Raw genomic sequence first — 17,464 nt, forward strand, 5'->3', positions numbered from 1 at the left:
ACCCTCCTACGCATTGTAACCCGGCCACCTGAATTAATGGCTTCAAAAGTCGCTTGATGACTTAGGCCTAAGGTGGTGCCTTGGGTATTAGCCTAGCTGATTATTATTATTATTATTATTATTAATTTATTCATAATAATCAAAATCATATATTTGAAATCTGAGGCATATTGGCTTTCAAAAATTGGTTTCCGTGGAAAGTAAAGGTTGAAAACAAGTGGCGCCAAAGTTCATTCGCGTCGTATTTGTCAAAGAGGTTTATAGGACGTTAAATTGGAGAAAATATAGTATAAATAAATTAAATATGTTTCGTAGTTAAGTTGTAAAATACAATATGCATTCAAATAAATTCATTCTGTTATAAATTTATAGGTAAAAGCAAGTTGAAAGCTTTTCCAAATGCTCATTATAATTTCAACATATTCCGAATCCCAAATACATTAAAGGTCAGGTATTAAATTAAGATATATTCTGCATTGTTTCCGAATCAAAGGATTTAATACTCGTAACAAGAATTCACCTATAAGCGTATCGTCAAATTTCCCTCCATCAAAATCCACAGGATGAACAATCGACAATGACTATTTCGCTCCAAAATAGCGTTTGAATACATTGAATACGAGCTTAATAAGGGTGAAACTATGCCAAAAATGTAGAGAGGGTCTTAAGAGCGGCTCTTCACGGCTGCTTGTGATGAAATTAACCAGGTAAGAGTAGCTATAATTTCTCAATTAAACGCCATTCTACATAGAGGGGAGCCCGAAATGAAGTTCCCGTACTCATCGTACGCTCATCTGACGGTACAGTGTAAGCCAATGAGAGAGTACGGTTTGTATCGCTTCGTTGCGCTTGCGTTGTTTAGTGGCCGTAACACGTTTCGGGTTATCGGCTAGTTCCGTCAAAGGTGAGGATAGGGTGAAGTTTGTGTAATATAGGAAAGTCTGAAATAGACCTAATGGAAAAATGATGAAACGGTTACTTGGTAGTACTGTTATAGGCTATACGATGGTAAAGTCTGAATTATATATTTGAAGTTCGTTCTATCAAATTATATTGAGAGTTTTACAAATGTTGTAACCTGGTAGCGCTGGTAAGGGTTAGGCGCGCTCGTTTCAAGATCCGTAAATAGTGTCAGGTGATACGATGTCTTAAGTAGAGATGCTCTTTACAAAGGAATTAAGGGCCTAAAACTGTACTTGGTTCGGTTTGATGATTCACTCGATCTAAGGTGATACTTTTAACGAAGGCAGGGATAGTGTTAGATCTATTTCCAAGATATCCCTGTTGCTATAACTTCGAATACACTTCCAGGTAACAATGAAAAATACAGCTACATTCAGCGCGCAGGTTTCGAACTGCGAAATTTAATTATACTTTCATAAATACTTAATAGTTTATATTCCCAGGACGAAATTACACAGTCCGCTTCCATTGACACTAACTATTTTCCATCCGCTTTGAAAGTCCGATGGGCCGAATTACATCTTCAATATTTAAGCTTCAGTGTCAAACGAAACTGACAGACTACGAAATATTTAATACCATCAAAGTGACGTTATTTTGAAGGGTCCTAATTTTCAGTTTGAATTAGTGACTGCTTTTAATTAAATTGTTGAAATAATTTTATACCTGGATTAAAAAAAAACAAATGAAATGGAAATTTAAAACAACTTCGAAAAGTGGACATTTTTTTCAGTCACTGCCGAGAACGAAAATAGAATTGCGAAATTTTTTCTTTGTCCAAGAGAGAGAGTGAATTTGCCATTTCCTTAAAATGTAAGCTAAAAAAACCAATTTCCTTAGAAAATAAAATTCGCTGATACAACGTGAAAAACTGAATATTTCTTTTACAATAATAATAATAACAAAAATAAAACTGTAACGTTGTCTAAAATAATTTTAATAATAATAAGTTTTTATCCTTAGTACTAAATATTTTGCATAAAAATGGTATAATTTTAACACTTCAAATGGTACACCACTTGGGAACTAAGCTATTATATTTCCAGAGGTATATAGAAATGGTACACACTTGGGAGAAAATGTTTATTACCAGAAGTATATAAAAATAGTACACTTCTTGGTAACCAAAAGTATCTAATAACAGAAGTTTATAGATATGGTACTTTTTAGAACTAAAATCGATACACAAAATCATAACTATAAATGTTTATTACTAGATGAATGTATAAAATGGTACACTATTCGATAACGAAAAGTATCTATTACCAGAAGTATATAGAAATGGTACACCACTCGATAACTAACAGCATCTGTTACTATAATTATAATTTTCTTTCGCAGGGTGGCACCATAGTTCCAGCCTACGTCACTGTTTACATTTCTTACCCTTGTAGCATCCCCTGCTTCTCTGCGTTTCTTAGCTTTGTAAAAAGCGCACAAAATATTTAGCGCAACATTTAGTACATTACGTAACTGAATTTTTTATAAGCTTTACGTCATATAATGACTTTCAAAAGCTATTAAAATAGAAAAATGTGTTTGATAAATAATTAAAATGAATGCGCACTGTACATTTCAAGCCGTAATTTGGCTGCGAAGGTAAATTTTTCATTTTCATAATCTAAATGGATACTTTTCTCGTAAGATTTCAGTAAATTTTGATCGTATATTATTAAAAATTATACGTACGAGGAGATTACCCGAGGTGATAACCACCGATTTTGTTGAAACTAGGTGGGTATGTAGACCTTATGGTAACAATCCCCCCTATGAAAAATATCAAAACCAAAAAAAATTTCGAAATTGACAAATGAAATTAATTTTATTATATTTTGATGAATTTTGGTCAATTTGATCAAAATATGTAAAAATTGATCAGAATCGGTAAAAATGGAGAAAAGCGAAATATAAAGATAAAAAAGTTGTATTTGTCAACTAATCGCCAAATCGACGGTAATAAATGAATTTTTCAAAATTAATAAAATAGAATTTAGTTGTTTGAATTTGATCAAAATTAATAATTTAAATTATAATAATTATTATTATTTTTTATAGGAGTTCCCTTAGAAGTGCTCAGATTCCCATGTTATAATATACATACACTGTGTTTTCAAAAACATTTTCGGTTGCCATGGCAAAACTAATGCCCATTGCAACTTTTCCCTTGGTGAAATTTCATGTTACCATAAGGTCTACATACCTACCTATTTTCAACAAAATCGGTGATAATCATCTCGGGTAATCTTCTCGTTAGTAAGTAAGTCCTATGGAAATTAATGAAGTTGCACATTTAACAAAATTGCGGAATTTCTTAGCTAAGTTAGAATTATATTTTGACCTATAGTTTAAAAAATGCCACTTAATCCTATAGAAATGGTTCATTTCCTTCCGCAAAATAGTGTAAATTCACCTATACTTAGCATATTTTTCAGGGTTATTCAACTTCAGGAGGTTGGATTAAGAAATAATTCTAATGGCGGACATAAGTAAGACTTTCTTTTCCCATCTTTTATCGTTATTGCATGATAACGCCACCTACGTTAAGATAGCCTTAATTTTAAATAAATATTTTCTGAAAATATTTATTAATTTTTAAATTATAGAAGTAATTACATTTTATTAAATTATTTTCATAATTAATTTATCCGCAATAGAGGCCACTGTTGACAAAACAAACCGTAAAATTCCCCTCCTTTACTCTAACTTATTGTAGTGTGGCGTCGTACTCTGACCTCCTTAGGTTGAATAACCCTGCATTTACTTAAGCAAATTGAGCTAAACAGTATAATAACAACACCTCATACTGTTCGACCCAGGAAAAAAGAGACAAATCGCTTTCAGATACATCTGCACGCCCCCTGGCGAGGCGGCAAGAAAACTAAATCTATTTATATCACTTTGTATACATTCTTCGCTCGATTTAAGGCAATGGATGATAAGCGTTTCGCTAACATCACAATCGACAATTGAAAAGCCATTTTCTATCGCTACCTTTCCACGCCAGGGGTCGCGCTAACACGGAATAAACGACAATATCATCTTCCGGAGCGTGACAGAAATGGAACAATAAAATATACGGAGGCTTAACAGAAAGTTCCGGACGCGTACGCGTACGGTCAGAAATACGGTTTATTATTATATTTTTTTCTAAAGGGTTTTCCCATAATGATTTAAAATCTACGGCGGATTTCCAGATTTTGGGGTAAATTTTAGTTCGGATTTGCCTTGTTAAAACCTTTTTTTGAGATTTTATTAATGTTTAATTTCGAGATTAATCTGAAATATCTATAATTTTGAGATTTTTCTGAAAAGTCTATAATTTTGAGATTTTTCTGAAAAGTCTATAATTTTGAGATTTTTCTGAAAAGTCTATAATTTTGAGATTTTTCTGAAAAGTGTATAATTTTGAAATTTTTCTAAAATGTCTATAATTTTGAGATTTTTCTGAAATGTCTATAATTTTGAGATTTTTCTGAAATGTCTATAATTTTGAGATTATTTTAAATATCTATAATTTTGAGATTATTTTAAAAATCTATAATTTCGAGAATATTTGAAATATCTATAATTTCGAGAATATTTGAAATATCTATAATTTCGAGAATATTTGAAATATCTATAATTTCGAGAATATTTGAAATATCTATAATTTCGAGAATATTTGAAATATCTATAATTTCGAGAATATTTGAAATATCTATAATTTCGAGAATATTTGAAATATCTATAATTTCGAGAATATTTGAAATATCTATAATTTCGAGAATATTTGAAATATCTATAATTTCGAGGATATTTGAAATATCTATAATTTCTAGAATATTTGAAATATCTATAATTTCGAGAATATTTGAAATATCTATAATTTCGAGATAATTTTAAATATCTATAATTTCGAGATAATTTTAAATATCTATAATTTCGAGATTTTAAATATCTATAATTTCGAGATTTTAAATATCTATAATTTCGAGATTTTAAATATCTATAATTTCGAGATTTTAAATATCTATAATTTCGAGATTTTAAATATCTATAATTTCGAGATTTTAAATATCTATAATTTCGAGATTTTAAATATCTATAATTTCGAGATTTTAAATATCTATAATTTCGAGATTTTAAATATCTATAATTTCGAGATTTTAAATATCTATAATTTCGAGATTTTAAATATCTATAATTTCGAGATTTTAAATATCTATAATTTCGAGATTTTAAATATCTATAATTTCGAGATTTTAAATATCTATAATTTCGAGATTTTAAATATCTATAATTTCGAGATTTTAAATATCTATAATTTCGAGATTTTAAATATCTATAATTTCGAGATTTTAAATATCTATAATTTCGAGATTTTAAATATCTATAATTTCGAGATTTTAAATATCTATAATTTCGAGATTTTAAATATCTATAATTTCGAGATTTTAAATATCTATAATTTCGAGATTTTAAATATCTATAATTTCGAAATTTAACCGAAAAATCTATAACATATAGCTATAAATTGGAAATTTTCCGAAATATATAATTTAAATTTTTTTTAAATGTATAATTTCGAAATTATTTTGAGATTATTTAAATATTAAAAGGAAATATCTCTTTTCTGACATTTCTTGAAATATTGAGTATAATTTCGAGATTTCTTAAAAATCTAATTTCGAGTTTTCTTAATTCTATTTTTTAAGGATAATAAATTTAAGTTAAAAAAAAAGACTGCGGGATTTTTAAAATATGTTCTGTACACGAAGTTTACGAGATTTCGACGCTTGGTAAAGCCATTAGGTAGGTGTAGCAGTGTAAACGTATCTGTATTCTATACAATCTACCCACAGCTACAAGTTACACCTACTCGCATTATCAATTCAATTTGAAACATTTTATAGAATATACTAACATATAATATTAAGATTTTTCGTAAATATCTATAATTTTGAGATTATTCTAAATGTCTATATAATTGTGAGATTCTTTTAAATATCTATAATTGTGAGATTATATTAAATATCTATAATTTTGAGATTTTTCTGAAATGTCTATAATTTTGAGATTATTTTAAATATCTATAATTTTGAGATTATTTTAAATGTCTATAATTGTGAGTAGGGATGCACCGATATATCGGTAACCGATATATCGGCTAATTTTTCAAATATCGGTATCGGCCAATATCGGCTTAAGCGAGGCCGATATTAGCCGATACTTCTGGTATTAGAAAAATATTTTCAGGAAAAACTTTAAAAAAAGGCGATACTCAACTAACTAATTAATGGAAAACATTTATTGCCACAACCTTACATTTCCTTTTAAAAAGGCCAGTTGATCGCTGTTGTAGGAAATAATTATTCGCGTCCAAAACGGTTAGGAATCATAAGTGGTTTTTAGACTCCAAAAGCCATAGATCATATCATTTTTTAACAGGTGGTTACGAGAGTAAACAAAAAAGCATAATATTGTGATAGGTAACTTTGTTAATATCGGCCGATATATCGGCTATCCTAGGCCGATAAAATCGGCCGATATATCGGCCGGCCGATATATCGGCTGTACCCATATCGGTGCATCCCTAATTGTGAGATTATTTTAAATATCTATAATTTTGAGATTATTTTAAATATCTATAATTTTGAGATTATTTTAAATATCTATAATTTTGAGAGTATTTTAAATATCTATAATTTTGAGATTATTTAAAATATCTATAATTTTGAGATTATTTTAAATATCTATAATTGTGAGATTATTTTAAATATCTATAATTTTGAGATTATTTTAAATATCTATAATTTTGAGATTATTTTAAATATCTATAATTGTGAGATTATTTTAAATATCTATTATTTTGAGATTATTTTAAATATCTATTATTTTGAGATTATTTTAAATATCTATAATTTGAGATTATTTTAAATATCTATAATTTTGAGAGTATTTTAAATATCAATAATTTTAAGATTATTTAGAAATACTTGAATACGTATTTCAGTTGTAATAATTTTAATATTTTCTACCCTTTTTAGGCTGATAAATCCTTGTACGCGTTGGCGAGTGAAAAGGAAACGTCAATAAAAAAGCGATTTAGATAAATACAATGAAAAAAAATGATTAAAATAAGTCGAGCGTGGAAGTGAAAAAGTGGAATATTTGTGGCGTCAAAGTGGAAAGGGGCACAATGCTTTGATAGAACACGTGGGTGCCCAATTCCGGCACTATGACCAATAAAAAATATTGTTTTGATCCAGCCGCCGATGGCCTCGAAGATGACATTGAGATAAATCACTCATTTTGTAACCCGATTGCATTTATTTTATATTACGTGGAATGAGAGTTAATTTGCCGAGTGAGTGATAATTGGAAAATTTTTATGTGACAAATTGTTTTTATCAAAAGTAGATAATATATTTTTAGCAGAAGTAGCTATCGTTTTTTTACCAAAAGTATATAATATTGGTTTTTTTACCAAAAGTATATAATATTGGTTTTTTTACCAAAAGTATATAATATTGTTTTTTTTACTAAAAGTATATAATATTGTTTTTTTTACCAAAAGTATATAACATTGTTTTTTTTACCAAAAGTATATAATATTGTTTTTTTTTTACCAAAAGTATATAATATTGTTTTTTTTTACCAAAAGTTGATAATATTAGTAGATATTGTTAACCAGAAGTAGATAATAGTATATTTTTGGCTAAAAGTAGATAATAGTATATTTTTGGCCAGAAGTAGATAATAGTATATTTTTGGCCAGAAGTAGATAATAGTATATTTTTTGCTAGAATTATATATTATTTTTATCATAAGTATATAATACGATTTTACCAGAAGTGCCCCATACTATTTTTACAATATGTATATTATATTGTTTTTTTTACCAAAAGTATATAATATTGTTTTTTTTTTACCAAAAGTATATAATATTGTTTTTTTTTTACCAAAAGTTGATAATATTAGTAGATATTGTTAACAAGAAGTAGATAATAGTATATTTTTGGCTAAAAGTAGATAATAGTATATTTTTGGCCAGAAGTAGATAATAGTATATTTTTTGCTAGAATTATATATTATTTTTATCATAAGTATATAATACGATTTTACCAGAAGTGCCCCATACTATTTTTACAATATGTATATTATATGCTTTTTACCATAAGTATATTATATACTTTTTACCATAAGTATATTATATGATTTTTACCATAAGTATATTATATGCTTTTTACCATAAGTATATTATATGCTTTTTACCATAAGTATATTATATGCTTTTTACCATAATATTTTATATGCTTTTTACCATAAATATATTATATGCTTTTTACCATAAGTATATTACATGATTTTTATCATAAGTATATTATATGCTTTTTACCATAAGTATATTACATGCTTTTCACTATAAATATATTATATGCTTTTTACCATAAGTATATTACATGCTTTTCACTATAAATATATTATATGCTTTTTACCATAAGTATATTACATGCTTTTCACTATAAATATATTATATGCTTTTTACCATAAGTATATTACATGCTTTTTACCTCAACTCAACCCTACAAAGATACGTAATTAATTTTTTACATTACGTTGATTATAATTAAATTTATTGAAATATTAATTGAAAAGGTACTAATGCAGTGCTAAATTATTCCAAAAGTGTTTTTAGAAATTTATATTGATATTAAATATGCAAACCATTTTAAAAATGGGACTGAGATGAAAAAAGGCATTTTTAAAATACGAACAGAACTTGGCAAAAGGAATCGATCTAATATGCAAATGAATTACTTTCTAAAGAGTAGAGATTCAGTCTTTAAATTTGAAGAAAAAAATTAATTGATCAAATGTAAAAGATCCAAGTAAAAAGAAAATTTCAAAGATTTTTTGTGGATTTAAATAAAATACGTTAGATTGCTTAATCCTGCTTTAAAAGACGCCTAAAAGAACGCGTACAGAGGGTAGACGTAGCTTTAACGAGCGCAGACTGTTTATCATACACGTACCACCTACGCGTTTTTTTACACACTTAAAAGACCAAAAGTAGACCATTAAATTAAACTTTAAAGATAAATTCGTAGCACCAGAAGTTTATACGAGATAAGTCACAGGCTCGACGTTGATAACTTGATTCGATAAAACCAAACCAAATTTTAAATATATATCAGCTATTTAAATATCTAATTAAAGATTATAACGGTAAAAAAAAACAATTGTAAAACTAGCCAGAGATCGGCGTTTGAATAAGAAATTATCCAATTATTTATTTTTATTTATAACCGACAATTATCCAAAAAATATCAGAAAAAACCCATTATTTTTGCATGTTAAATTGTTGTTTATTCATATGAAATAAATAAACCGTTAACGAAAATTTTTAAGAATAATCGAAATTTTGCCGTTTAATTTATTTGTTTCGCTGATCTCTAAACTAGCCCCAAAGCTCAAAGCAACAATAATATATTTTTTTCGTAAAGAATGAACCTTCTTTAAAAAAAAGCTTAAACAATTAATTTTAAAAATATAACCTGTTTTTATATCGCTGTTATATTGGATCCCAGTTGAACTCTTTTTTTTTAACTATTTTTAACTAAATTAGCTTTATTTTTAAATATATCGTTTTTGTTAAAGATTACTTCACTAAATATTGTATAACTCATTGTTTCAAATTTGTAAAGGGCTCACAAGTCTTTTTTGGACGTTGCCCAAATATCCTAATGTAACTACATTTTTACACTAAATAATAAAATGATTCTGATTCTTTTGGGCCCGAATTTTCCGGCAAAATGGCGATCACGGCGTCCATTTACCTACTGATAAACTATATTTTCCCGATTAAACTGTATTAAAAAATCAATATACAACGGTCTTTGACCCACACTAATTTTTCTTCCCAAACATTTAAAAAAAAATTAACGGGAACATGTTTCGGGCGAATAAAATTAGCGAAATAGGTAGACGAATAGTTTGCTCATAAGAGCTATTTTATATACTTATGGTATCACGAACCTAACGTAATCCCAAACTTAATCCCGAATTGATAAAAAATTAATCCAATCCAACCTTTTTCCATCAGGACCCAATACGTCATCGCCTTCACCTTTGACCTCATCGTGTTCATCTCCTTCTGGTTCGCCTCCCAAGTACATCTCCCGCGCATACACGGTGGCCACATCGGGGACCATCAACGTCTCAACGACCTCACCATCGCCCTCCGTAATTGGTGGTACAGTCTCGTTACTTGCGTCGTAATCCGTCGCGTTGGTAATCTCTCCAACATCAACAAATCCCTCATCTTTAAACCCGGACTCCATCAGTCATAACTCTTTAAACTTCACGCGCGAAAGTCAGATAAGTCGAACGATGCGAAAATGCGGACTAGACGACGAGAGAGCAGACGACTACTAGCCTCGTTTACCTCCCTCCTTAAACCTCCCCACCCCTCCCTTTACTGCAGCAGCTACTAACCCACTGCATTTCAAAACACGCAAAAACAAATCGGAACGCGCGAAGGCTGTACCACCAACTCATCTGGCAACTTGTCAGAGACGGGATTTTGGTCTATTTCGAGATCGACGCAAAAATAAAAAGGCGGCCACGACGAGTCTGAAGGCTAGGCCGCTATTCGTCGCAAACTGTACCTTATCGCCCGGCCTTTAAGAATAGCGTTCGTACGGGCTTTCGGAGACTATACGCCGGCAGGGCGTCAAACCGTAATTCCGGCTGCTACGGAACTAGGGAGAACCGGACAAAGGCTTAACGCGAATGCGGGAAAATAAAGGCAAAAGGGCAAAAATTTCTGGGAGACGCGTTATGTCGTTTCGCGCGTATTTTCCGAAAGCGCGAACGAAGATTCCTTGTGGCTGTAGGTGTTATTTAGCTTCGAAAGAAAAAGTGACGTAAAGGGTAGTCCCCAATTGCGTGGGGACGCGTTGAAAGGGAATTTGTAGGGCTAACGACTCGCTGGAGGTCACTGAAGTCGCCCGCTCGTAGTTGGCCTTAGTACGGCCGACTTTGGAACGGCAGTTTCGTATTTTCTTTAAAAGCGAAAGTTTTATGGTAATATTTGTTACGGTTTTTAGCGTGAAATACCTAATGGAAGTTTGATTTATAAATTTCGAAGGGAGATTTTAAAAACGTGCATAATTTTTTTTTTAAATCGAAAGGTTTTTTTTTAGAAATTGAGGAAAGTTTAGAGTTAGCGGAAATTTTACGACGCCATCTGCCTTAATTTTTTTCCAAGTAAGTACTACAGAAATGTTTATATACATCAGAATGAACATGTTTCAATGGAGTTTATTCCTATTTCCTCCAAGCGGTGGATTTTGGAAGCTGATGAAAAGAATTGGCGAATCAGACGATATTTTCATGCACATTTACAATAAAAATGCTTACTTTTCTGCAATAACTGAAGAACTGGGTAGCCATAAAGTTTTTGGTGTTTAATAAATAAATTAGAGCAAAAAATGCACGGAAACCCTGTTAATAATCGTCTGCTTCCCCAATTCTATTTATCAGCTTCTAAAATCCGCCACTTGGAGGAAATAGGAATAACGTCCATTTAACCTCTTCAATTTCCTCCGGGGAAAACGACACTAACGCCATCTGTATACGATAGACTTCAACTGCCACACGAAAAACCATCCCAAAGAAATACAGAAGATTTAATGTATTTAAAAGCGAATATAAATTCAATACTAAAATTCGAGGTATAGCATCGTTTAAAATCACCCGAAACAGGAATCCTACAATATATTTTACCTGAAACAAATTTCTTAGTCAACAAAATGTCAACAAAACTACCGTTATGGCATTTTCCCGCCATCCTAGTCTGGTAGAATCAGCTAAGCCTTGCCGAGTTTGCCGACAGGCTACAGCCGAAACCTCGCCGAGGCTTAGCTGATAAAAATCGACGGAACTAAGGTTAACAAACATTACCCGCCTCCCCGCCTTCAACTTAAAAATCAGCCGTTAAGCTTCTGTCAACGACGCAAAAATTTTGGAAACGAATAAAAATATAGAGCCTGCAGCGAACATACCTGACACGGCGACATCCGCAATAGAATAAACGTTTAAAATATTTCACTTTTGAGCGTTTCATTTCCTTTCGGAAGGAAGGTACTTAATTAAAAGGAGAACGACTTGACGATTTCGATTCGTAGCTGCAAGTTCATGATTCACGTCTCTTTTGGAAGAAAGTGAAACGTCTCTTCCAGGAACGCGAAACATCTTACAACTGTTTGTTAATGTGCGTATTTCGCATTATAAAGGGCGGCTTTTTGGGAGAAAAAATGTAACTAATGGTGCTATCCTTTTATGGCTCTCCGTGTTGATTTTTTAATTACGATTTTCATTATTACAGAGTGATCCCATATTTAGACTTTAGTGTGGAGTTCATCTAGTGAGATTAATAGGGTAGGCTAAGTTAAATTAATTTAGTTTTAATCACTATTTATATCTATATGTAATAAATTTTATTGACATTTAAATATTTATTAAACTTCATAATAATTTAAATCTGTGTTAAATTTAACCCTGATTAAATCTATATGAAATTAAATAATTATTTAAATCTGTGTTAAATTTAACCACGATTTAAATCTGTGTTAAATTTAACCACGATTTAAATCTGTGTTAAATTTAATCATGATTTAAATCTGGGTTAAATTTAATCATGATTTAAATCTGTGTTAAATTTAACCATGATTTAAATCTGTGTTAAATTTAACCATGATTTAAATCTGTGTTAAATTTAACCACGATTTAAATCTGTGTTAAATTTATTCATGATTTAAATCTGGGTTAAATTTAATCATGATTTAAATCTGTGTTAAATTTAACCATGATTTAAATCTGTGTTAAATTTAACCATGATTTAAATCTGTGTTAAATTTAACCATGATTTAAGTTTATATGAAATTATATCATTATTTAAATCTAAATTACATTTAATAATGTTAATTTTATTTGATTTAAATCTATGTTAATTTTATTTGATTTAAATCTATGTTAATTGTATTTGATTTAAATCTATGTTAATTTTATTTGATTTAAATCTATGTTAATTTTATTTGATTTAAATCTATGTTAATTTTATTTGATTTAAATCTATGTTAATTTTATTTGATTTAAATCTATGTTAATTTTATTTGATTTAAATCTATGTTAATTTTATTTGATTTAAATCTATGTTAATTTTATTTCATTGAAATCTAAGTTAATTTTATTTGATTTAAATCTATGTTAATTTTATTTCATTGAAATCTAAGTTAATTTTATTTGATTTAAATCTAAGTTAATTTTATTTGATTTAAATCTAAGTTAATTTTATTTGATTTAAATCTATATTTAATTTATTATATTTATATTAAATTTAATTATGCTTTAAATCTACAAAAATTCGAATTAATTTAAATCTATATTAAATTAGAAACACGATTTAAATCTACATTAAATTTAGTTACGATTACATTAAATATAATTACGACTTCAATCTACATTAAATTTAGTTACGATTACATTAAATATAATTACGACTTCAATCTACATTAAATTTAGTTACGATTACATTAAATATAATTACGACTTCAATCTACATTAAATTTAATTAAGATTTAAATCTATAGTAACGACGTAATTCAATGAAGTATATTTTAAACACTAAAAACATTAAAGTATATTTTATTTAAAAGTGAATAACCTAAATTCTATAAAAATTTCAATTGAAAACAAACAAAAATATAAAATAAATTTAATTAAAATTAATTTAAATAATTTAAATAGTAATTTACTTTAACAAATAAATATATTATTTAAATAAACCAAATCGAATTTTAGATTTGTTAAAATAATCCAAGAAAGTGCCATTCTGAATTTTAAACATTTCGCAATTGACTACGTGTAAGTACAATGAAACGAAAATTCAAAAAACAGTTATTGGATAACAATTACAGTGAGAACGGAAGTGGGTGGTTTTGGAAGTAACGCATTTGTATTTGACAGGTCATATAATACCAAAGAATGCGCGCAATGATTCGTACAACCACGTTCGCAACTTCATAACGTCATAATGGAACTGCAAAGGCCGACTACATAAATCTTCGGTTTACTCTGTCTTTCACTGGAAGTAGGCTGACTGCATGGCACACATGAATTGCAGTAAGCCTACTTCCAGTGAAAGACAGAGTAAACCGAAAGTTTATGTAGTCGGCCTTTAACGCGAAACATTTACCTCGGATGACGAAGATTTAGCGATTCGTTAATCTTGGGGCCTTAGGTACGTTTCACCATAAGTCTATAATATTGATCCTTAATGGGGTGGCGAAGTAGAAAGCATTTTCACGTCGCAGCAAGAGGAGCCGGGTTCGATCCCAGCTTGTGGCACTGTGTGCAAACTGGTAACAACTCCTTCTGCGTTGAGTTTGCAAGTTCTCTCCCGACTGGCTTAAGGGGTTTTCACCCGAACTCTTCGGTTTCCCCTTTCCACTAAAACTTGTTGAGGTTAACGGTAATAGTTAGTGTAGGACTAGGGAGCTGTTTCCTCGCGTGGCATGAAGGGCTTGCCACCACCCTCCTACGCATCGTAACCCGGCCACCTGAATTAAAGGCTTTAATAGTCGCTTGATGACTTGGGCTTAAGGTGGGGCTTTGGGTATTAGCCTAGCTGATAAAAAAAAGTTTGCGACTTTGGAGAATATTTTATTGAGAGCTATTAACGGAGTGACGTCATCACAAGAAGAAAATCTCCCCCAAGCGAGGCACTATCAAAGGTTAAATGTGACGCGTTAGCAAGCGGACGCAAAACGGCGACGAAGCCCGTAATGCAGTCGGTCTTGTGAATAGCTCTCAGTAAAACATTTGCATGTGAAGAATAGGAAGCGTCACACTTATGTAACAATATTATATACTTATGGTTTCACGTGTCTCAAACCAGGTGTGACCACTAAAATCAGAGGTTCCTAAGAAACACGGCGAGAAATACAATACTCATAGTCATCAATCATACACTTGTATAACACAGTGACTCAGCCTCGTAGCTTTTCGAATATTATTATCAAATTGGCATTCTTACCCTCACGCTATTATTTTGGATTCTTTGATTCAGTAACGTATGGAAATGCACAAAATAAGACTAAATTAAACTAATCTACTCAGCTAATCGTTTCAAGATTGAGTTATTTACGAATAAATAAAACCATGTATGTATTCATTTCAACCATGCGCTTCAGCCAATCAGGAGGCAGGCGTTTGTCGTTGACTCGATCCACAAAACGTTTTACGAATAGGTGGGTTTACTGATGTATAACTGGGTAGTAAGTCACAGGGGCAGGGCGATGTTAGGATTTTTTTTTTCAAAATAAGAAAGATATTTATTTGGTGCCTATGACAGCGGGGTCTTCGCACCACACACTCCAAAATTACATAAAAGGTCTTAGCACCAGAACAAAGAAGAGGAAAAATTAAAAAACAAAAAAAAGAACCAGCTACAAAATAACAAACGAAAATAGAAAAAACTGACAACAGACGAAATCTAATGACAGCCAATTAAAAAACTAGGCAAAACAAAGGTAGGAACTTAACATTAATTGATTTTCGCCACTTTAAAAATGTCACAAAGATCGTTAATAATCGCCAGGTCTCCATGCTGAACTGATTTTTTTTTTTTCAAAAATAAGAAAGACTTTATTGGTGTATATGGCAGCGGAGGCCTTCACACCATGTACATCATACAGAATTAGATAACAAATTTAAAGTAAATACAAACAGCGATAAGAAGAGAAATAAACAAACAAAAAAAAACTATTGGACTCGGTAAAGTTAACGAATGCCAAAGGCGCGAAGCAGAGTACACACGTCCGAAATAATCGGTAACACACCTCGAGAAAAGGCCATACGGAGACCTGCAGTAAGCGACGCCAAAAACTGATTTGTTTTTAATTTCAGAAGTACTTGAGATGGCGCCACTAGAACGTTTTCGCTACAATTTAGCAACTATTGGCGCCATCTCTCGATTGAAAGAAGCTAAGAAAATCCGAGTTTTTGCTTACCCCTGTAAAGCAAACTCGGCGTCGAACGAACTGTAAGCCGACCTATTGCACGATTTAACCGGCGAAGAAAATGATTCTTAGAAATTACCTGTACTTTAACCAAATTATTTAATAATCATAAATAAAGGAATTTATTAATAATATTCTTACCTATTTACGTTCAATCAAAAAGATGTGTATTAAAGTTTTATAAAGAAAATTTAACGCTAAGCCTTGGCACTGAAAGTTAGTCAAGTTTTGAAACGATTGACGGCTTTTAAAATTCATTTTGCGCGTGAAAAAACCTCTACATGTTATGGTCAAAAAAGCACGCAAAGAAGGCTGTGTGCCTAACACATGTAAAACGTAATTTATAAATCCGTCAATTACCTTCAATACAATTTTTGAGTGGCGGCGCGTGACCAACGTCATAATAACTAAGCCCCTCCCATCCTAGCGACTGAGCATTGAGTTGGGAATATTAATCTAGAGGTCCAATAAAAACGTCGGATTTCAGTATTTCGCGAAACAAGTTTTAAAAATAAGAATACTGTCGTCTGCTCCCATCGGCATCCCAAATGACGAGAAAACGTTATCATTCTACCCGTGGCGCCGTCTATCTCTCAATGGTTCGTTCAAATAAGACGCGTTTTCAAGCAAAAAGATTTTTTTTCTTCAAAATAATGGATGGCGCCACGGGTCATATGATAACGTTTGCTCGTCATTTTAGAGCAGACGGCACATTCGTATTTTTCAAAAACTTGTTTCGCGGGGAGCAAATTTGATTGGATCTCTAGATTAATATTCCCAACTCAATGCGACTGAGGCCCGACTGCCTATTGCAGTTCGATATTCATGGTGGAAATGAATACATTTATGATAAAACTCTAAATAATTTTAAATCCACCCAAAAATTATTTTCTATTTGGCTTAGTTTTGGTCTACAAGCGCCCGTAGAAGTGTGCAAACCCGCACAGCACCAAAGTATAGGGAAAAGAGAACATTAAGGGTTTTCTATTTCAGCGCCTGTACGACGACCCTTGGCTATTTTCGGATGATTAATATAAATCGCTGTCCCAAAATGTATAAAAATTAAAAACGCTCAGCCACGTCGTAAATACAGTAGAGACAAAAAATATTAACTTAAGGGAAAAGCAGGAAACTTTGGCCGCCAGTTAGCAAAAAACTTTTTCCAGAGAGTTAAAGCAGTTCCTCCAACGGATTCCGACCCAAAAAAACCGGCAAAAAAATAGGAAGGATGGGAAGACGTAACCATGACAACCGAGGATGATTAAAGCGAAGACAGTCACTAGTGGAAGCGGCTGCGGATAGGTACAGTCTACGCCGACTGAAGGTAGAATGAGCATCCTTCGAAATAGAAGTCCGAACAAAAAGGCAGTCCTCTGTATTGACCACCAGCCTTATCGTTCAACGCTGAATCTAGTACTAGAATACGGTGTCGCTTG

At 31.0% G+C, this 17,464-nt stretch overlaps 1 protein-coding gene and 1 long non-coding RNA gene across 4 annotated transcripts in view; one reads left to right on the forward strand and one right to left on the reverse strand.

Moving 5' to 3' along the window:
- Positions 1 to 10,403, reverse strand: part of LOC149961959 (BAI1-associated protein 3-like) — a 212,876-nt gene extending 202,473 nt beyond the window's left edge. For all 3 annotated transcript variants that reach the window (XM_090177567.1, XM_090177561.1, XM_090177551.1), the window contains exon 1: positions 10,036 to 10,403. In XM_090177567.1, coding sequence (XP_090033693.1) covers positions 10,036 to 10,286 — 251 coding nt within the window. In that variant the 5' untranslated portion in view covers positions 10,287 to 10,403. The remainder of the gene's footprint in view (positions 1 to 10,035) is intronic.
- Positions 509 to 7,375, forward strand: LOC149961961 (uncharacterized). Its single transcript, XR_016481212.1, has 3 exons — positions 509 to 707; positions 3,396 to 3,449; positions 6,990 to 7,375. It is a non-coding gene; the product is annotated as an uncharacterized LOC149961961 (long non-coding RNA).
- Positions 10,404 to 17,464: the final 7,061 nt, after the last annotated feature.

Source organism: Leiobunum rupestre, chromosome 1 (assembly GCF_980474605.1).
Source record: "Leiobunum rupestre chromosome 1, qqLeiRupe1.1.hap1, whole genome shotgun sequence".
Taxonomy (NCBI): Eukaryota; Metazoa; Arthropoda; class Arachnida; order Opiliones; family Sclerosomatidae; genus Leiobunum; species Leiobunum rupestre.